The sequence below is a fragment of the Stylophora pistillata genome, chromosome 2 (assembly GCF_964205215.1).
Source record: "Stylophora pistillata chromosome 2, jaStyPist1.2, whole genome shotgun sequence".
In the NCBI taxonomy this organism is placed as follows: Eukaryota; Metazoa; Cnidaria; class Anthozoa; order Scleractinia; family Pocilloporidae; genus Stylophora; species Stylophora pistillata.
This window is the reverse complement of record NC_142520.1, coordinates 11,323,666-11,346,200: the sequence shown is the minus strand read 5'-3', so window position 1 is coordinate 11,346,200 and position 22,535 is coordinate 11,323,666. Positions and strand designations below refer to the sequence as shown.

General features: G+C 39.4%; 2 protein-coding genes across 2 annotated transcripts in view; both read left to right on the top strand.

Moving 5' to 3' along the window:
- Window positions 1-2,859, top strand: part of LOC148737111 (uncharacterized) — a 45,418-nt gene extending 42,559 nt beyond the window's left edge. The window contains exons 5-6 of the mRNA XM_088749261.1: window positions 969-1,091; window positions 2,675-2,859. Of these exons, the coding sequence (XP_088605387.1) occupies window positions 969-1,091; window positions 2,675-2,859 (308 nt within the window). The remainder of the gene's footprint in view (window positions 1-968; window positions 1,092-2,674) is intronic.
- Window positions 2,860-4,890: 2,031 nt separating this feature from the next.
- Window positions 4,891-22,464, top strand: LOC111343668 (uncharacterized). The gene is made up of 5 exons (XM_088749260.1): window positions 4,891-5,110; window positions 5,635-5,757; window positions 7,755-7,859; window positions 15,898-16,416; window positions 20,711-22,464. The coding sequence occupies exons 1-5, from the start codon at window positions 4,891-4,893 to the stop codon at window positions 21,067-21,069; spliced, it is 1,326 nt and encodes a 441-aa protein (XP_088605386.1). The 3' UTR covers window positions 21,070-22,464.
- Window positions 22,465-22,535: the final 71 nt, after the last annotated feature.

Below are 22,535 nucleotides of genomic sequence, written 5' to 3'. Positions count from 1 at the left end.
TTATGAAAAAAAAAGGCTCAATATTTTTCCCCATTAGAACAAGTGTTGTTTCAACATGTGCTACAACAATGCAACTTGCTTGGTTGGATTTACGGACAAGGGATACAAGTGTGTGTGTCCACCTGGTTACATGGGAGACCACTGTGAAAAAGGCAAGAGTTGCTTTGCACGTGCGCTCTAATAATCATGTTAGCTACTACAATTATGCGTCTCTTTTGCATCCATTTTACCATGATCTTGTATGCTTCGACATGCGTTCTGATGATTTACGAGTCATTTATTATCCAACTGTGCTTCTTAGAGTACAAATAACGCTCAAGACAGGTTTTCTCCCATTGCGCAAGCGACGAATTGGATTCAGGTTACAAACAAAAATGATGAAAAATTCAAGTTATCCTTCTAACGATGAAGAGTTGGAATGGCTGGCAAATATTGATCCAGTTTTATTAGATAAAGGAAAGGAATAAAAGCAGTTAGACGACATTGAAATTTCATCATCAATTGAAGAAAACAGAAACACCAACACGACAACGCGCTGATAGCGTTCCGCTTTGCACTCCCGGTAAATAGATATCCGCGAAATTCACCCGCACTGAATACACAATTTGGCGCGTTGGATAATAAATCTCTTATTAAATGTTTTGGTGCGTAGTTGTTTGTATTTTAACTTTCCCTACGTTTTCGTCAAAATACTGCACACCTCGTAAAAATACTCAACGATAATACCCAACAAAACTTTTATTAGGATCTATGTATCACACTTTGTATCCGTTCCCCCTGAAAACCACGTGATCCTTCCAATCTCCCTTCCCCCTCTGATAAAAAATGACTGCTCCCCAAACATCATTCCACGTGATGCACTTTCAGTGAGCTTTCAGTCCTGTCGAATACCACAGGCCATCCAATTAGAACATACCTGCAAAAGCTTTTCTCGACTCTTTTAAAATTTAATAATTTTGTTTGTACAGATGTAAACGAGTGTTCCACCAAAACCCACAACTGTGATGTCAATGCTGAGTGCAAAAATACCGAAGGTTCTTTTAACTGCAGCTGCAAGGTTGGGTTTAATGGCGATGGCAAAAAATGCACAGGTAACTATGAAATCTGTCCAAATGAATTGCTCCAAGCATAGAAAACAGTTGGTTTATATTTGCCTAAATTTGACGAGCGTATCAAGAACATCAACGATTTTCATGAGAAAGCTGTTTATAGTAATGTACTGAGGAATCAGAGTCGGCTGCTAATGTGTTATTTATCAAGCTTTTCATCCATCGCAGTGTTCATTTTATTACGTGTTTCGTGTCTAGGGTGCTACTACTGTTATGGAGAGCATGGTGTTACATAGTTGCTCAAAATAGAATCGAGGAAGTTTCTAGAACGTTTAGTCATGCTGACTCATCAAGAAATTTTAATGCAACTTTCTAGAACAGTTAGCCAGCATATTTTCGCCATGAGTAGTGTAATGTTACTAAAAATAGCAGTATTACAGATCTCTAGAACGTTCTGGAACTTTTTTAAAAGATACGTACATACGTACTGACATACATTTTATTGAACACATCCCCATCTGGGGCTTTTCAGTCAACAATTACATAATTCATATACTTGATACTATACATACAAAAAGATATATAAGGAGTCGCGATAGGTTAAAGTTAGAGACCTTTTCCAGTGAGTTAGTGTTGCTACTTGGAGCCCACAGGAGCGAGAGCCGGATAGAGTTGTTATAATTATTTACTGGAATCGTCAGCCGTCTGGAAGGCTGCCTTAGAAAAGTGTTGTGGATATTGATAAGCGAAAAGGATCTTTAAAGAGAACCGTGAGTTGTGCAGTAGTGTACTGAGATTGAAATTATGGTATTTATGGAGGGATTTAAGTTAAGAGGATAGTTATTGTATTAGTTATTGGTATCGCTCCGTAGTTAGTACGTCAGTCAATAAAATAGTTGAGTTAGTACGAGTTATATCTTTCTGGCGGTTGAGAAAATACCGTAACTCTACCTGTCATCAAATGATTTACGAGTCGTGGACGGACGACAAATTGTGTTCTTTTAGTTTTAGTTGCATTACATTATTTTTGTGTGGAGTTAAGTCAAGTTTACAATTTCTTTTTAACCACAGTTACATTTTCATTCTGTAAGCATTGCTAGCACCACATCATGCACGTCTCGCGCCCTTTTCTGTCTTAGAAGACGCGTGTCCTTTCTTGATGATGTATGTGCCTGTTAATTTTATTTAAGATTGTTTACCTGTGGATTGGTCGTTTTCGTGTAAATTAAATTATAAAGATTACTTGACGCAGGCGCTTTCAATGATATTTGACACCCACCAAAAATGACAGTTTGACCTGTCGCTTATAATTTGACTCGCCTTGCGGGCTTGTCAAAATACGGCACAACTCGTAAAAATACTCAGCGATACTAGACAACAAAAAGTCAATTATGATATATATATATCACACTTTGAAGCCGCTCCCTTTAAATACCATGCGATCCTCCCAACCCCCTCCCTTCGATAAAAAATAAGTGGCCCCAAAACATCATTGCACGTGGTGCACTTTCAGTGAGCTTTCAGTCCTGTTGAGTATCGGAGGTCTTCCAATCAGAACATACCTGTAAAAGCTTATATCATTTTTTTTAAATTTCATTATTAACGGAAATAATTTATTCCTGCAGATGTAGACGAGTGTACCAACAATACCCACAACTGCGGCGTTAATGCCAAGTGCAACAATACCGAAGGTTCTTTCGACTGCAGCTGCAAGGTTGGGTTTAATGGCGATGGCAAAAAATGCACAGGTAACTATGAAATGTGTCCACCTATTCCAGGCATCGAAATCAGTTTGTTTATATTTGCCTAAACTTGGCGAGCGTATCAAAAGCATCGACGATTTTCGTAAGAAAGCTGTTTATTGTAATGTAGAGATATGAGTCGGCTGCAAATGTGTCATTTATCACGCTTTGCATCCATTGCAGTGTTCATTTCACAACGCATTTCGTGTCTAGGGTGCTACTACTGTTATGGAGAGCGTGGTGTTACATAGTTGCTAAAAATAGAATCGAGGAAGTTTTTGAGAACACTTAGTCATGTTGACTCATTAAGAACTTTTAATGGAACTTTCTAGAACAGTTAGCCAGCATATTTTCGTTATGATGTAATAGTAGTGTAATGTTACTAAAAAATAGCAGTATTACAGATCTCTAGAACATTCTGGAACTTTTTTAAAAGATACATACATACATATGTATGTCTGTAGGCTTATAGGTATCTTTTAAAATCCCCTGATGAGTGAGAAACCACGAAACAGGTCTGTAGGGATGTATATGTAGTTATTTTTTTCTGCCTATTACACATTATGCCCGCTCTACTATTTGTATCGAGCACTGTTTCACCGACACCAAGTTTATTCTCTCTACATACTTACATACATACATACATACATACATACATACATACATACATACATACATGCAATCATACATACATACATACATACATACATACATACATACATGCATACATTTTATTGAACACATCTCCATCTGGGGCTTTTCAGTCAACAATTACATAATTTACATTTACCATTTTAACTTTGTTGATATATTCAAATTATTTCGTTACTCCCACCGACGTAGCCCCAAACAGTTTCTTTCGAAACTATCAGCCTTTCTACATAATTTACATACTTGGTACTACACATTCAAAAATATATCTAAGGAGTCGCGATAGGTTATTAGAGGCCTTTTTCAGTGAGTCAGCGTTACTACGAGGAGCCTAGAGGAGCGAGAGCCGGATAGAGTTGTTGGTATTATTTTACTGGAATCGTCAGTCGTGTGCAAGGCTGCCTTGAAAAGTGTTATGGATATTGATAAGCGGCGAGGATCTTTAAAGAGAACCGTGAGTTGTGCAGTAGTGCACTGAGATTGAGGTTATAGTATTTATAGAAGGCTCTAAGTTAAGAGGATAGTAATTGTATAGGTATTAATGTCGCTCCGTAGCTAAGTTAAGAGGATAGTTATTGTATTAGTTATTGGTATCGCTCCGCAGTTAGTACGTCAATCAATAAAGTAGTTGAGTTAGTACGAGTTGTATCTTTCTGGCGGTTGAGAAAATACCGTAACACTACCTGTTATTAAACGATTTACGAGTCGTGGACGAAAAATTGTGTTCTTTCAGTTTTAGTTGCATTACATTCTTTTTGTGTGGAGTCAAGTTCACAATTTCTTTAATCACAGCTACATTTTCATTCTGTAATCATTGCTAGCATCACAATATTCACGTATCGCGCCCTTTTTTTGTCTTAGAAGACGCGTGTCCTTTCCTGATGATGTGGCTGTTAATTAATTTTGATTTAAGATTGTTTACCTGCGGATTAGTCCTTTCAGTGTAAATTGAATGATAAAGATCATTTGTCGCGGGCGCTTTCAGTGATATTTGACACACACCAAGAATGACAGTTGTAGCTGTCGTTTATAATTTGACTCGCCTTACGGGCCAGTCAAAATACAGCACAACTTGTAAAAATACTCAGCGATACTGCACAACAAAAAGTCAATTATGATGTATGTATCACACTTTGTAGCTGTTCCCTTTAAAAACCATGCGATCCTCCCAACCCCCCCCCCCCCCATAAAAAATAAGTGGCCCCAAGACATCATTGCACGTGGTGCACTTTCAGTGAGCTTTCAGTCCTGTTGAGTATCGCAGGTCGTCCAATCAGAACATACCTGTAAAAGCTCATGCAATTTTCTTTTTTAATTTCATTATTAACGGAAATAATTTGTTCCTACAGATGTAGACGAGTGTACTACCAATACGCACAATTGCAACGTTAATGCCAAGTGCAACAATACCGAAGGTTCTTTCAACTGCAGCTGCAAAGTTGGGTTTAATGGCGATGGCAAAAAATGCACAGGTAACAATGAAATGTGTCCACCTGTTCCAAGCATCGAAATCAGTTTGTTTATATTTGCCTAAACTTGACGAGCGTATCAAGAACATCGACGATTTTCATCAGAAAGCTGTGTATGGCAATGTAGAGGGATCAGTCGGCTGCCAATGTGTCATTTTTCAAACCGGCTCATCTTTCAAACCGGCAGTTTATCACGCCGGTTATTTATCACGCTTTGCATCCATCGCATTGCATCCATCGCATCACGCTTTGCATCCATCGCAGTGTTCATTTTATCACGCGTTTCATGTTTCGAATGCTACCACCTGTCATCAAACGATTTTACAAGTGGTGAAAAACAAATTGTGTTGGTTCAGTTTAGGTTGTATTACACTATTTGTGTCTGGAGTTTAGTCAAGTTTACAATGTTTTTAAGCACAGTTATATTTTCATTCTACAATCAATCTTAGCATCACGTCACGCACGTCTCGCGTCCTCTTTTCCATTAAAAGACCCGTGTCCCTCTTGATGTGTCTGTTAATTAATTTTATTTCAGCTTGTTTACTTTTGGATTGGTGGTAATGCCAATTAAATGATAAACATTATTTGACGTGGCGCTTTCAGTAATATTTCAATATTGTAGAATTTGGCATGTCACAGGTTAAAAACGATCAGACGAATTCTTAAATATGCTTTTATGATTTGTCATTATTTTTTTTTAACGGAAAGCATATGTTTCTTCAGATATAAACGAATGTGCCACCGATGCCCACAACTGTAGTGTCCATGCTCACTGTAATAATACCGAAGGTTCCTTCAACTGCAGTTGCAAAGAAGGGTTTAATGGCGATGGCAAGAACTGTACAGGTAACCATGACATTCGTCTATCTAAAGTTTACCCAACATAGAACACAGTAGATTCATAATCCATGTTTGTTTGTATAAGCCTAAACATGACGAGAGCTTGTCCTTTGCTCTCCAAGCACCGTGTATCCATATCACGATAATTTCCAATAACACAGACGGGTCCTACCTATGTGAATGGAAAACCGAGTTTCATTTCAGCAAGTGTGAAAAATGATCAGCTCTTTCATTGGAGAAAGTCCTATCCATAATTGAATTATTTAAATGAATGAATCAATAATTCAGTGTAATGTAAGCGTAATGAGTAGTATGTCGCTCGCACCAATCAGATTGCCGCATTTTTCATGTGTCACAAACCAATCATATTGTTGTAGTGTTGACCTTTTTCATACGGTATTACAGAGAAAAACAACTCGCATTGCGGTGTTGCGGTGATCTCAAGTCTTACAGTGTACGATAAATGTAATATCAAACCGACGGTTTTCGGTGATATAAACCTTTTGCGAGTTGCAGTTTATTCTTTAACTCTTTCAAAGCTAGATTTTGATAAAAGCTGATAGTTTCGAAAGAAACTGTTTGGGGCTGCGTCGGTGGGAGTAACGGAATAATTTGGATATATCAACAAAGTTGAAATGGTAAATTGACCACCGTAACGATTGCAAAAGCTGACGTTTCGAGCGGTAGCCCTTCGTCGGAGCGAATAGAGGAATTGTGGGTTGTGTGTGCTTTTCAAGGTAGAAAATGGAGCTACGTTATTGGTGGGAACATGGCAACGAGAAAAACAAGAATAAATGAGTGGAATGAAAAGCGTTCGTTGATCCCTGTGGGATTTAGACTGCTGGTGTGAAAGATGAGCTTTTGTTCTAGACTTTTACGACTTTCCGTGCTACCGTGCTACAATGTAATCTATTGCATAACTTGCACTTATTGCGAAAAGATATACATCGGCGAAACAGGCAGAAGACTAGGTGACCGATTCGAAGAACACCTTCGAGACGTGGAAAGGAATGACAAGGACACATCGAAACCAGTCGCTAGACATTTTAATTTACCTAATCATTCTAAGCAACATATGGCAATCTGCGGTCTTTCCTTACACTTAGGTAGCACGGAAAGCCCTAAAAATCTTGAACAAAAGCTCCTCTTTCAAAGCGGCAGTCTAAATCCCACAGGGATCAACGAATGCTTTTCATTCCACTAATTTATTCTTGGTTTCCTTCTTGCCATGTTCCCACCAATAACGTAGCTCCATTTTCTGCCTTTAAAAGCACACACAACCCACAATTCCTCTATTCGCTCCGACGAAGGGCTAACGCTCGAAACGTCAGCTTTTGTAATCGTTACGGTGGCCAATTTACCATTTTAACTTTGTTGATATATTCAAATTACTAGATTTTGATAGACAGATGGTTAAACAGCATGCAGAGCGAGCGTAATTTTGGCGAGTGACTGCTCAGTACTTTTTCAGCGAAAACTGACCACCATGTCAGACTTTAATGGCAGCGGAAGGCTGGGGTGCGAAAGTAATTTGGATTAAAGGTGCAGGTGACAGTCAAAAATAAACAGAGGGGCTGGGGTGGGGAAGTGAGCATTACGCCTGTCCGAACTCATCTTTGTTTTGCAATTTTGCTAATTGGTGCAATTTTGCTCTATCTGTCAATCACAAGCCAAATACGTCATTCGGACATTTCGCTCTCGCAGTAAAGAGAGGACATGATCATAGACTCTACAGATGACGTTGTAAGTTTCGATTCCGCTCTCAAGGAAGCATAAAATCTTTCGGAAATTAGCATGTAGTGCGCATTAAGATCGGAATGAGAAGCAATTTATACACTGGTATTTTGAAAGGACCTAGGGGCCGTGTTGTCAACTGGCGTTGGGAAAAGTTTGATATTTGAGGTCTTGGTTTGCATTAAAGTACATGAAAACTATTGAAATGGGTGTCAGTCATTTCGTGTTAAAACTTATATGTCCATATTGCTTCCCTTTGTGTTTTCTAGATATAGACGAGTGTATCAGTAACACCCACCGTTGTCACAAAAGAGAAATTTGCAATAACACGGATGGTTCCTACTCGTGCGAATGCAAAAGCGAGTTTAACTGCAGTAAGTGCGAAAAATGTTACACTTTTAAATTGGAGAAAGCCCTATCCATCATTGAGTTATTTAAAAAAAAAAAATAAAATAAATAAATAACTCTATGCCAGCGAAAAAAGTGGTATGTCGCTCGCACCAATCAGACTGCGGCATTTCTCATGTATCACAAGCCAATCATATTGCTGCAATATCGTAGATATCACGTACCAATCAGATTACCCTATTTTTCATTTATCACAAAACCAATCAGATTGCCGCATCAGGTATGTATCACGTACCAATCATATCACAGCATCGGGGTACGCTTGCACCATTCAGAATGCCGCCCCTAATGCCAATCAGGGCTGGAAGTTAGGGTACCACGATACGTTGCGATTGAATCAACCCTAAATTGACACACACCAAGAACGACATAAACAAGAATATTTTTTCTCAGTTCGTGAGCAGGCGGTATTCTACAACAGGGGTGTAGCCAGGATTTTTCAAAGGCGGGGTCACAGAGTCTACTTACCACTTACACCGCTGCTCTCTCGCGTGTATCAGCGGGCTCAGTCATATTATCGCGCCGTGAAGGCCTATATTAACTAAATACAAGAGCCGTTGACGAAAATACTTTGCAAAAACAACAAATTTTAAAAGAGTGGGCTTTTCAACAATGGCTTTTACGGCCAAGATATTGTCATGGCGTTTTCGTTACCTGAATATTGTAGGTTGTTTGCTATGAGGAAGGCCCACCGAGGAGGGGTCACGGGCACCCAAGAACCCCCTCCCCCCGGCTACGCCCTTGTACAAATCGTGCAATCTGATTAGTTCCGAGAGCGGGCAGTATTCTCGCCATCCGGCCCGCACACAGCGGGCGGTTTCCGTTTCGCTGGAGTCACTTTGCAGAACATCTCAAGCTTCGTTACAGGTTTTCACATACATATCTCATTCTGCCGGCCGGTCAGAATTTTTGGGCAAAGACTTCGGTCACGACCTTTTGGCGATGAATAATATTCATTCTTTCTTCTCTCTCGCTCTCAAATCACAATGGTTTTTCTGCAAAAATTGATTTCGAAATAAAATTGGTGGCATTAAATTGTCTTTAAAACGATTGAAACACGGCCTAAAAACAAATTTTTTATTTAATAATCCTTCACTAACAAAAGTAACCCAGAAAGTTACAACGAGAGGTGGTTGTAGCTAACAATTACGTTAATCAATGCGACTCTCATTCGTTAAGATCTGAATTGTTCAACATAATTTGTTCGTTTGTGAAACGTTGAGCGAAGTATTTGACTTGTTCTCTAAATACACTTTCGCCTATTCTTGCAAATCCTTTGGGGGGAATTTGGACATTTCTACCGTAAATTTCTCATCAGAAACCGGAGGAATTTGATGAATAACAGTCGCATTAAATCCCCTATGTCTAGCTGGAAAAGGTCTCACTGACTTTAGCTTTTTAGTCGAAGAAAGACAGATTTAAACACACCCTTGCCGATCAAAGGCTCTGTGAGGCAAATCATGAATTGGATAAGCCAATGTAATTTTTGTCGTCAATAGAAATGGGTGTTTGATTTCCATACTAGGGTATGAATCGTTAGACTGGTAAATGAGCATTATGAGGAATATGATTTGAAACTAAATTAGGCCTCAAAGAAGGAAATATGGCCTGATTAGGATTTAGTGCAAGACAATCACTGTTCCAGATTTTACTGTAAAGGTTTGTGGAATGAAAGTTCCGAAAGGGTGCTGTTTTGTTTATCATAAAACTATTGTTCCAATATTGAGCTCAGTATTTACTTGCGATGCAAGCAGAGGGATAGGCATGTAAAAGCTTATGCGCTGGATGGAACGCACGGACATAAGGATAAGCATATATGGATAAGATTATCAAAACGTAGCCTTGTTTTTATGCTTATACTGTCTAGTCAAGACTTATGTTCGGAAGCGAAACGGGAAATCCAAACAAACACTTTAATTCCAACACAGTAAACTGTAGACTCACGGTAAACTACAACTTAAAACTGCTACTCGATAAACTAAGAAATTTTCAACACCCTCTGAAAAATCGCACTCGTCAAAATTAAAGAGTCCGCGTGATTTGCTTACGACATTATTAGCCCACGTAGTCCCAAAGCACGCGCACGCGAGTCGCACGCGCACAAGTTCATTAACGTCTTCTAAACAACTTGGTTGACATAAGCGTAAGGATTAACATAAGTGGAAGACTTTCAGGCAATCAGCAAGCACTATACTGTTTATACCAACCATATCCCTATTCAATTTGCCTTCCGTTACATGGAAAAGTGGGGGGAGGGGGGTAGTAGGAGGGGTGGAAGAAATTAAATAATTCTTGTTGGGTAAGTGCCGCTGGCCTCTTAAAATTCTCACCTTATTAGAGTCTATTTTGTGACCATCTATGGACCCCATCACTTTTACTCATACTTGCAAAAATTTTGAACTGCACATTTTCCAATTTTTTAATCCCAATTATCACAAGTTTGGTAAACCTAATGTCCCAAAAATGTTTCTCTTATTAATGGAAGCTAATAGCTGCTGTCAAACAAAAACAACAAAAAAGGATTGTTCTTTTGATGAGTAACATACGCACTTGCATCGTACATAACCTCTTCCACGAGGAAAGAAAAGGTGTACAGCTAGCTGTTTACAAAAAGGTTGTCGGAAAAACCGCAAGCCATGTTAAAGTATTCGTTTCTTTGCCTCTAAAAGTTCTTCATTGATCAATTATTTATGTTTAAACGGTACTTTGCCGTTACAATTTGGTGTTTACTTTTTACTCACAACTATGGACTAGCCTTTCTCTGATGAAATGCCATTAACAACGTAAATTTTATAACAATCCTACCTCAATAAAGAAAAAAATTTCGCAAGGAACGTTATGCTTCTGTTGGTCAATTTTCTATGCAATTCTCGCGTGCTTGGACGTTTTTTTACAAATAAATTTCGCTTTTTGCAACCTTAGACTTCACCTTATCACGTGTCAATTTCTTTCATATAACATGCATTTTATCATGTATTTCACACCCTCAGGGAAAAGGCCAGATAGGCAACAACCAAATAAGGAGCCTACGTTGTTACGCCTTGAAACATGATAGTTGTCTCTTCATTCAATCTATTTTCACTTGTTTGAAGAAGGGAGACAGAAAAGTATCTTTGTTCAGTGATTGTTAGAGATGAAATAGAGTCTTTGGTTTGCTTTCCTTTGTAAAATTACTTTGAAAATACTTTTTGGGGCAACTAGCTGTAACTGAATAATAAAGACTGTCTCTGATGGAGAGGAACAGCAGTAAGGATCGTCGTAACCTATGAGCAATCATTGCTTAGTCTTGTCACGCAACGTGGGGGAGAGGGCGTTGCGTGACGAGACCAAATTAGGGCTGTGGAGGAGACTGCAGGAGACGTGGTACCTATCCAAGTTATTTTTGCCAACAATGCTTATGTTTTATACCAGGGGCGGATCCAGGATTTCAAAAGGGGGGGTGGATGGCAGACCATATTTGGGTCGACCCGCCATCTTGGAAATTACCTACAAGACCCTGGGAACGAGGTTGCCATCAAACCTGAGCATCGACTGAGCGCATGGGTTGGTAAGCGCGAACGTTTCCCTACAAATTTCGCAATAATGAGCCAATCAGAATCTTACTTCGCCTCACTAGGCGTTGTCAAATGGCTTCCTTGCGAACTTTTGCGCGAAAAGTGGCGGCAGACGACGAAACGTGGCGTAACAACAACCAGACATGAGCGAGAGCTAATTTTTCTTTCTTTATTTATTTTCTATTTCAAATAAAGTGACATTACGATTTTTTTTTACTGAAAAATGGGGGGGTGGATATCCACCCTATCCACCCCCCCTGTATCCGCCCCTGTATACCTAGGGGGGAAAATAAGATCAAGTTTGTAAAATGCCCACACCGAGTGAAACTCATTGTACACGGTACAAGATAAGGATAAGTTACGTTACAATAATCCTTATATTGTGAGGACGTCGACAATTAAACTTTAAGCATGAAGTTCGTTCCATAGCATAGAACAAAATATCAATCAAACACAAAAACAAAAAATAAACACGCAGTCAATTTTCAATCAACTACGCTAGATAACTACCGTGAGGATTCGAATTAGTGCCCTCCTTAAAGTAAGCGCCCCCTCTCTCAGAAGCGCCCCGTCACATTAGACTTTTTTAATGAGCGCTCCTATTCTAACAAGCGCTCGTATTGAAAAGGCACTCGCGTTCCATTAAGCACCCCAACACGAATAGGCGCCCCTATTCTGAATCACTAATAGCGTTGTTTACATTGAGATCAACCGTGGTCCGACTTCCATTAATTGCTCACGTAAAGCCTCAAAACAGAACCAATGGTCTTTGTGTCCGTCTTTCAACTGTTATTTACAGTTCATTCATTGCGTGACGATTGCAGCTCAGCTGATCGTTCTAGCCAGGACCAGTCAATGGAAATAATCTGTCATTTTTCAGTCTTTTTAATCCTTTTGAAAAAGGTAGGTTTGTCTCGCGCATTTTACTGTTTCTCAAGATGGATATAAGCGCTGTGTACCCATCCCCAGGTTTCACTGTCCCACCATCATCAAAAAATTTTCAAAACAAATAAAGGAAAGAATCAAAGGGACAAAACAAGATAAATATTCGAACACTCTCGCCAAGATTCAGGTCTGTGCAATGTTTTGTGCGGGCGATATTCGAAAAAAGGTTTCTGGTGCACAAAACCTGTAGTCTTCTTCTGAGGGCTCATAAACATCTAAATGACTACAAATTCTCACACAAGGACTGTTCAGATTAAGAAATCTCAACAGATAAGTGAAGGTATCGATTCCATAGTTAGTGCCAAGAGTCAGTCCCCCTAAGTCTATGGACGAGGACCTAAAACCTATAACCCCAACTGGCCAGATATCTAAAGTCATGGAAGGTTTCACAAGAGACTCATTACTTAAGCAGGTTAGCAATAGCCTTGACTGTAAACATTTTTCTATCGGTGGAAAATTAACAATCCATGCATTAGTCTATTTTGTGCATTTAATACTGATGTTTCTTGATTGTCCTGGAAATTTTATTGGAATATTTATTTGCAGACTTTAGTAAAGGATTTTATCCTGCTGATCATAGTAAGTTACAACTTGAGCTTCAACATCTGGGTGTGAGCAATGTCTTAATTAGTCAAATGGATCTATGTTTTCCTTACCAGCAGATCTTAGATTGTTAGAATCAAAGGGGCCTTATCTGCCCCCGTCTATCCTCATGGCCGGGTATCCCCCAAGAGATAAAGCTACCCCCTATCCTTTTTGTTGCCTTGGTTAATAAGCTGGCTGACAATTGGCATCTGCGCACTAAATATGTGGATGACACAACTGTGATTGAGTGAATATCCAGATTTAGCCCAAGGTATCTCTTGTTTGTTGTTCAGGACATTGTGGTTATGCTACTAGCCGAGGTATGCAATGAAATCCCAAGAAATGCAAAGGAATGGTTGTCAACTTTCTTGAAAACCAAGCTATGGTTCCAGATACCCTTAAGATACTAGGTAATGACATACGGAAAGAGTCTCAAGCTCCAAGGGACATATATATCTAATGACCTAAAGTGGAATTAGCATGTTCAGTATATTGTTTGAAGTGCTAATAAGAGGGCGCATGCCTCAAGATTACTTAAGAAGTCAGAGCCCCGTTATACTGACCTAGTGTAGATACATTTGTCATTAATCAGATCTCTTGTTGAATACGCATCACCTGGGTGGGCAGCTCTGCCTGACTATCTATCGGATATTATCGAAGCCGTTCAGAGGAGGGCATTGAAGATTATCTTTCCAGATAATGGTTATGAGGAATCATTTGTTTTGTCTGCCCTCCCCACCCTAAGTAAGCGCAGGTATCTTGCCTGCATCAGGGTTTTTAAGGACCTTCTTAATACTGAACCTTAAGGGTCTCTCTATATGGTGGAAGTAGTTCCTCATGGTTACAATCTTCGGTCAGGGGATTGCCTCCTTGTAGAGAGACCCAGAGTTAGGACAGATAGATTCGCAGCTTTCTGTACCATTGAAGTTTTTCCCCATAAAAAGGTAACCCTTGAGGGCATATTTATGATAACTTTTTGAATGTAATGAGATTTTCGTGCATGCTGTTGAAATATGATTTATTAAGGGTTATTTATTACATCGCACGCAGTGTCCGTGGGCAAGAGGAAGCAAATCCTGTGTTCTGACTGGCTAACCGAGCAGGCAAGATGGGCCATCTTGCCCGCTCAGGATTGTCCGCATTGATCCCGCACATGAAAAAATAGAACAAGAACTACATTCGTAACTCTTGGAAAATTTCGGCGACGGAAAGGCAAAAAGCGGCAGAGGATATTCAAAACAAAGAAAATAGAAACGACTCTCCTTAGTTTGTTGTGCAACAAACACAGTTGGCTTTCTTTCCCAGCTCTCGAAGGAAAAAGGACATTCTCAACTCTTATCATAGGGCTGTGTCTCAGGAGGACTGGGAACTACCGAATTCATAAATTTGATTGGCTGAAATCAATATTGAAAGCGGTCTATATTATCCCATCTAGACCGGCATCTCGACCGGTCTAGAAGATAAAAAGGTACAAAGAATATAAAAAAATTGCCATATAAGACACAGCCATATAATAAACCTCTTATTAACCGAGCTAGGTCGGTCTGCATGGGAGAATCTTGACTTCGATCGCCGGTACAGACCTCACTGCGTTCTGTCTGTACTGGCAACCTCGGTCAAGATTCTCCCATACAGACCTCCCGCTCGGTTAATAAGAACTAATTAATAAAGCGAAATCTTTTTCAATGTAGTAAATATTTTATCAACCAGGCTTGTTCGGTCAAGATGGTTGAATATTAATCTCGATCTCTGCCGATAAAAGAGTTGATTAAACATATCTATCTATCTATTCATGTGAGGAGGTAGCCGATACTGTTGAATAGTGCTCAACATACATGTGCAGAGCTCAATACAGTAGGTAGCGATCAAAGAAGACGACACATGGTTTCTGTTACTCAGAGTTTCGTGCTTACGCACTCATCTATCAATCTATCTATCTATCTATCTTTCATTCCACTAATTTATTCGTGTTTTTCTCGTTGCCATGTTCCCACCAATAACGTAGCTCCATTTTCTGCCTTTAAAAGCACGCACAACCCACAATTCCTCAATTCGCTCCGACGAAGGGCTAGCGTTCGAAACGTCAGGTTTTGTAATCGTTACGGTGGCCAATTTACCATTTCAACTTTGTTGATATATCCAAATTATATCTATCTCTCTATCTGTCTATCTGTCTATCTTTTCTTCAACCTACCTGCTAGTATGTTAATATCGTGTCAAGAAAAACCCGATCAAACTGAGAATTTGTAAAAAGATAAGAATTTAACTGTTCTATTAAATCTCATATAGATTGATAATTCCTTATTTCTAAATTTGATGACGTCACGTGAAAACCAGAATTAAATCACTTGGTTCAAAAAAGTGCTCTCCCTTGATGTGTCGAAAGTACACTAGCGCCCCAGACGCTAAATCAAAATTTTATGGTTTGCTCAATTCTCGACTTTTGTCACGCAGAATGGCTGGACATATCAGTTATTCGTCTATAACTCAAACTTAAGAAAGGAAAGTTCAAAGAAGTATAAAGACTTCGTAACCTTTGGAAATGACGAAAAAAACGAACAGTTTTAGTTGACGGCCTATTTCAAAAGCGATCTGTTTTCACAACGAACTTAAGGGACCCACACAACATTTCAACCACAGTCATATGTGATGCTTGATATTCTTTCGGGGAAAAATATTGCGTGACGAGTGGGTACACGTCCATTGAGAGACAATGAATTGAATAAATGATCGAACAAAAAAAAAATTAATATTACTTAACTTAGTAATTGCATTAATGGTGAGTAATTTTAAGGATCAATCTACAAGATTGTAACTTTTCCATGTCCTTTTTGTAGATGCAAATTTACCTCCAATGAAAGGAAAAAACTATAACAATTATGGTTATAACGATGTAGATAACTTAACTCTTCCCTTTCAGCTTTCAAAGCCGTTTTTACAAACCTCGACACCAGTGGAAGAATTGGTCCAACAACGCTGGGCAGTCACTACACAGGACAGGATCATGACGGACAGGTTACGCTGTCCAGCGGCGTTCAACAGTGGACTGTGCCGTACACTGGTGATTACAGAATAAAAGCAATAGCAGCTGCTGGAGGGTACGATATACAAACTAACAGTATTCAGTACCAAGGAAGAGGAGCAAGAATGATAGGAACGTTCCGCCTAAACAAGGGTGAAGTCATTCAAATACTTGTTGGTCAAGAAGGAGGAATAAACACGGAATTATATTCTTCTGGAGGTGGTGGAGGAACGTTTGTGGTGAGAGGAGCCAACACACCTTTGATAATAGCTGGAGGCGGAGGAGGGGTAAATAGAGCTAAGTCAAGACAAGAAGGATGTGACGCCAGTACAAACACAGCAGGGAATCCTGGATACGAATCATGGTCAGGGGGGAGCAATGGACATGGTGCACACAATGCTGATGATGAATGGTCAGGTAAGGGTATATCGTGATGATTCCTTATATCTCAGCTGTTCATTTAATGTTACATTATAATCATATTATAACGTGCGCTCTAATTGGCTTATAATTTAATGGCTGGCTGATAGAGATGGTTCAGACTGACTTCATTGTTGGCGAAAGATTTCCATCGAGTTTACCCGCGTAGTTTCAAAACTTTGAAGACTGTTTTCCCTTTAACCTTTTGGAGCTCTATTTAAAAAGAAGATATGCTAAAATGATAATCGTTTCTAAGAACATTGAGCATCATGTAACTGTTCAAAGCGACGGAATTAGTTTTGGAGTCGACGATACTTTATATGCCAAACGCGATGCGTGGATGTGGCTGAAAACAAAACTGAGCTTTTTTACTTCGACCGAGGTTTCGCGACGTCGGGGTAAATGTTATTCTGAAGAGCTGCTGCATGTATGTCCCAAAGGTGTTGTTCAATAGATGATTTTCCTTTAAAATCGTACAATTTTTTAAGATTTTCAACACATTGCGACGTAATTTCTGATCGTCAATTCTAGTAAGCAACAGTTCAAGGAGGTAGATCTATCACACGGGACTCGTAAATTTAGGAAATTTCCTCTTAGTTTTCTAAACGGTCGGTATTATTTTTAGTGTTGTATTGATAACTCCGAACGCTCCCGGCTGCCCTTCGAGCAACTCCTCTCTTGTGCTCTCCAAACTTTTCGCGTGCACCATAACTCGAAATATGCATCGGCGTCACATAAATCTTTAATAAATATCGGATAAAATATGAATATCCCGAGATAAATAAAAACATGTGCGGTGCGCTGAAATATACATAGGTGAAAATAGAACTTGCTGCGTATTTATAAAAGATCATGTTTAAAAATTAAACTATGTAGTTTTAATCTATAAACAATCAACAACATCTAGTTTACTTCTCACATAAACAGCAATTCCGCCTTTTTCCCTCAAAACCACTCTTGACCAGCTCCTGTCTCGTCTGAGTATGTTTTAGATCTGTATGCTGACAAAAGACTCGGGTTTATCTGGCTCAAGGTGTATTTCGGAGGCGACGCAAACATCAATATCGTTCTTCTTTAAATGATCTTGAGTGTACAGCCGCTCTAAACCGGTTCTTTGTTTTAGTTGGGCTACAAATGTTCGTTAATAAAAAATTTGAAATAGCAAACTCGCATTTCGGGCTTTGCTGACTTGTCGATGAGGTCGATTATCTGGTGTTTAAAATAAGGCAGCGGTCTCGCTGTATATGCTTAGCCGGGGTGTTTGGATGTCTCTAAGTGATGACAACTGGTATCCGATAAGCTTTCGTGCTTTTAGAAATTAATGTGTCGTTATCCTCCTGAGTTTCTCGAGATTTTAAGAATGCCGTGTAGTTTTAGAAAATAGAACATGTCTTAATTTGGTCGGCAAGCTCGAGCTCGTGGTCGAGGGTCGTCTGGGAGGGTCTCAATAGGGGGGAAGAAGGTGATGTTGACGGTTGACGGTTAAATTTTAAGCCAATTGACGGTTGATGATTAATTTTTTGGAATGTTGTTTATCAAACGAACTAAACAAACGAATTTGGCTGAAAATTTTCATAATGACGCGTTTGTAAAGAACTGTTAATTCATGACACCTTTTATTGATAAATGACTAACGTTTTACGACACCGGAAGTGTGTCCAAACCAGGCGGAGTATAAAGCGTGAGCTTTTCTGTATAAAACCGCTTCACTAAGGCTTTAAATTTATGTAAAGAGCTCGCTTGCTTAAAGTTGCTCTGTAAATCTTTCCATAATTTAATTGTGCGAGGAAAGAAAGAGTTTGTAAAATACCGCTGAGTACGAGTAAATAAAGGGCGGATGTTTGCAGGATGATGACGTCGGGTTGTGTATATATGGTTGGCAGGAAGCAGAAGATTGTCAAAACTAGCGTTGATAAGACCTGACCTAATTTTGCATAAAATGACAAGATCATGGACTTCTCTTCTGAATTCAAGCGGCAGTAGGCTAAGAGTTTTCAGTCTCGCAGTGTAGCTGGTTTTCCTATCTGGGTGGTTAAGTATGAATTTAGTAGCCCGTCGTTGTATATTTTCGATTAGCCTACGATGCTTTCCTGTGTAAGGAGACCATACAGAGGATACGTACTCGACGATTGGGCGAACTAACGCATTGTACATCATTTACATAGTTGATACGTTAACAATGTCTCTACCGCAGACACGCTATACAAGACCAAGAACTTTGTTACACTTGACTCATATCTCTTCGATTTGCGTCGTCCATGATAGTAGAGTAATGAGAGTCACGCCTAAATCCTTGGTGTCAGGGGGCCAGTCCAAGGTCTGGCCGTCTAAATGGTATGTATGCTTCTCTCTTTGGCGCGAGGTTCTCTTTGACATGTGTAGAACTTTACATTTTTTTTTTGTGCTGAAGGACATAACGTTGTCGTCACACCAAGTTTTGGAGTTGTCCAAGTTAGCTTGCAGCAGGGAGACACATCCATTGGAAGCATTAGGGTGATATAGCTTGCTATCGTCCACAAAGAGGCCAAGTTTACTTCCGTAAGTAATGGGGCACGACATGTCATTAATGAAGACCAGAAATAAAAGCGGACCCAGGATGGAGCCCTGGGGTACTCCTGATGTGACTGGAAGCCAGTCTGAGGATATGCCGTCAACAACAACTCGTTGGTATCTGTCAGAAAGATAGCTTGAGAACCACAACAAAACTGGACCGGATATACCACGGATCTGAAGCTTCGAGAGGAGTAGCCTCTGTGGAACCTTATCAAATGCCTTTGACAGGTCAAAATGGATTACGTCCACTTCATGGCCATTGGCTAGTTTGTCTAAAATATCGTGATAGACCTCAAGTAGTTGCGTTTCTGTGGATTTTCCTGGCTGGAAGCCATGCTGGAGTTGGTGAAGAAAAGACGATAAATGAGGGTAGCAGTGATTAAACACGCATCGTTCCATAACTTTGGAGACAATGCATAAAAGAGAAATTGGCGTGTAATTCTCCGTTAGGGTAGGATCGCCCTTTTTAAAGACGGGTGCAATGTTCGCGCGCTTCCAATTTGCTAGAAAAGAGCCCGTAGACAGCGAAATATTAAAGAGCCTGTATAATGAAGGGGCAATTTCAGCGGCAGTATGTTTTAGGAGTGAACCGGGGATGTCATCTAGTCCACCGGCCTTACTTGGATCAATGTTCGACAAAGCCTCCATCACTTCAGCAACTGTAAGCATAACATTTTTTGGAATGTCGTTTAGAAAAAGAACTAAATGCGAATTTGGCTTAGATTTTTTTGATGACGCGTTTGTAAAGAACTGTTCATTTATGACACCTTTTATTGATAACTTACTAACGTTTTACGACAGCGGAAGTGTTTTTAAACCGGAAGTCAGCTCTGTGGCTAGCCAGTTTTACTTGCGAATAGAAGTTAAAGCACTTGCATAAATGTAATTTTGGGATTATCAAAAATTTTATTGATAAAAAATGGAACTTGATTCCAATTAAGGCAATCGTATGATTCTTATTTAAGGATATCTGAGACATTTTACGGCTAATATCGGCTTGCTTATTTGACGGTTGACGGCAAAATATTGCGATTTTGACAGTTGATGATTAATATTTTTGCCATTTGACAGTTGACGGTTAACCCAACGGAGAACCTCGTGGAGGTCATATTTACTGTATAGACGAGTCCAGGTAGCGATACCGATGTTGGCGGGAGAACAGAAATTATTTGGCTCGAGGTCGTGACGTACGGACCGATGTAGCACGTTCCGTGCCTCGTGACCGAGAGCCAAATATTTTCCCGTCCAGCCCGATCAAACTTGATTAACAAGCATCTTATCATATGACCACTTCGAAAATTTGGTTTCAACGCCAAATAGGATTTGGTTTCAAATAGGACGCGGTGCAAGAGCGCACGCTGAACAATGACAATAAAGATTCTAGAGGAAAAAAATTTCCTTTGTTTTTTCGTGTCAGAACAAGAAACTCACCGTTCATTAACTCTGCAATTTAGCATTTTGGTAAGCGGTAAATCAACTCATAATATCTTGGACAAGGGAAATAAGACAAAACAGTTTATACAACTAGGTATTACAGGTGCTATATACAAATATTAAACCTCATGGATAGCGGCTCAATTAAAATACATTATGTAAGGTTTGGCCGAACTGATATGGGTTTACTGAAGCGTTTTACAATACTTGTAAAAAATTCCAAAATTCGAATGGGTTAGCATCCATTTAAATATAGTTTCGCTTCTGTTTACGAAAATCTTAAAATATATTCATTGTATTTCAGGTGGTGGTGGTGGCGGGTTTTACTCCAGTGGAAGAAGTGGAGTGAATTTTAATGGAACCACAGGATATGGTGGAGAAGGTGGCAAGGGATTTATACAGGGAGGGGTTGGTGGAAGAGCCAGGTATAACGATGTCGATGGTGGGTTTGGTGGAGGTGGTGGAGCTTATGGGGGAGGAGGAGGAGTAGCAGGAGGAGGAGGAGGAGGAGGAGGAGGATACTCTGGGGGAAGCAGTGGAAATGGTGGTTATAACACCTGTGGGGGTGGGGGAGGCTCTTACAACGATGGTAACAACCAGGACAATGAATGTTGTTACCGTAACGCTGGTCATGGTCAAGTGACTATTACGTTCCTGGAGTAAAAAAAAACGTTTATCTAATATGATAATTGCACTTAGTATTGAGCTTTCAGTGTTTGGCATTCTAATCGACTGATAGCACTCAGTTAAAGTGCCAAATAAAGTGTAACTGTTTAATTTTTTAACCCTCTGTGAAACCCAAAAGTCACGCATCTTATTTTTCATTTGGTTTACTTTTAGCCATCATTTCTTTCGGTCATCTATTACATTAACTGAGCTCGGTGCTTTTTTATGGTTGAAAAGTACAAATAGGGTTCTAAAACTTGAGATAATGAAGAAATTTTGTTTTTCAGAAGTCGAGTCTCACTCGTTATACTTTTTCACCAGGGTCTTAAGGAAAGGTCACAATATCGCACAGACCAATTATCACACTGTACAACCTAAAACGATGAGAAATAATTCCAGATGATTATAACTCCTGGAAGCCTAGGATTAAGTTTTGCCTGTTCTTTCAAATCAATCCTTTGATACGAATCTTCACTGACCTTCTTTTACCGATGTTCGGTGAGATCAGTGAAGATTTTAAGATCAAACAGTAAAGAAGCCTATTACAATGTAACAGTCTGGAATCGGTATGGCTTTTCGAACGTAGCACCAATCTTAACATTGAAAACGTGTTGTCAAATGATGAAGACTAGCATGAGGGGATAAGTACACGCACGATTTTGTCAAAGTTAAGATCCCTCCCGAGCCCTTTGAGGAAGGAAATCATTTGCAAATTGGCATAACAACGGGAAAACCCAATGAGTTGCTACGGCAACTTTGTAAATTTGCGTGTGAAGTTGTAAATTATAAACCAGAAATAAGTAGGAAGTATTCACAAGTACTTCATTTAACGACAGTTGTTAAAAGTATTGCTAGTTTCGTAAAAAAAAGTTCTTTTAATGTGTGAGGTATACATAATTTTTTGAATACCGGAATAATATTTCCTATCTCTCTGTAATAATAAGTTATATCATACACTTTGACACTCTGTTCTGTATTTAAGAAAAACATACTATGTATTTCGTAGAAGTACTTGTTATAAACAGAAATATGTCGTTGCCATCGGCGAAAAAGGTGTCTGTTTGACCTATAACCTTTCCGTTGAATACTGAACTGTTTCAGCCACCTATCAAGCAATTGCAAAAAAGACCACGGGCTCTTACAGGGGGCTAGTAACATTTGGAAAAGAAACATTTTCTTATAAACATGTTGAAGTAGAAGATAAGTGTCAAAAGGGTTTTATGAAATGGCAGCAGTGTCTGTGGTGGCCGGGGACATTACTTACATTTACTATTAAGAAATATATTGTTAAATAAAAAAAACGTGAGGTTAAAACTTTTATTCAAAGCTGTTGCTAATAGTTAATACTAGAAACTTAGTGCAAAGCTATTAATAAAAAAAAGTTCTCTAGTATATCGTTTGTAAACTTCATGATCTTGTAATGGAAATATTTTAGATTTCCCTACAACTGAAGGCAAATAACG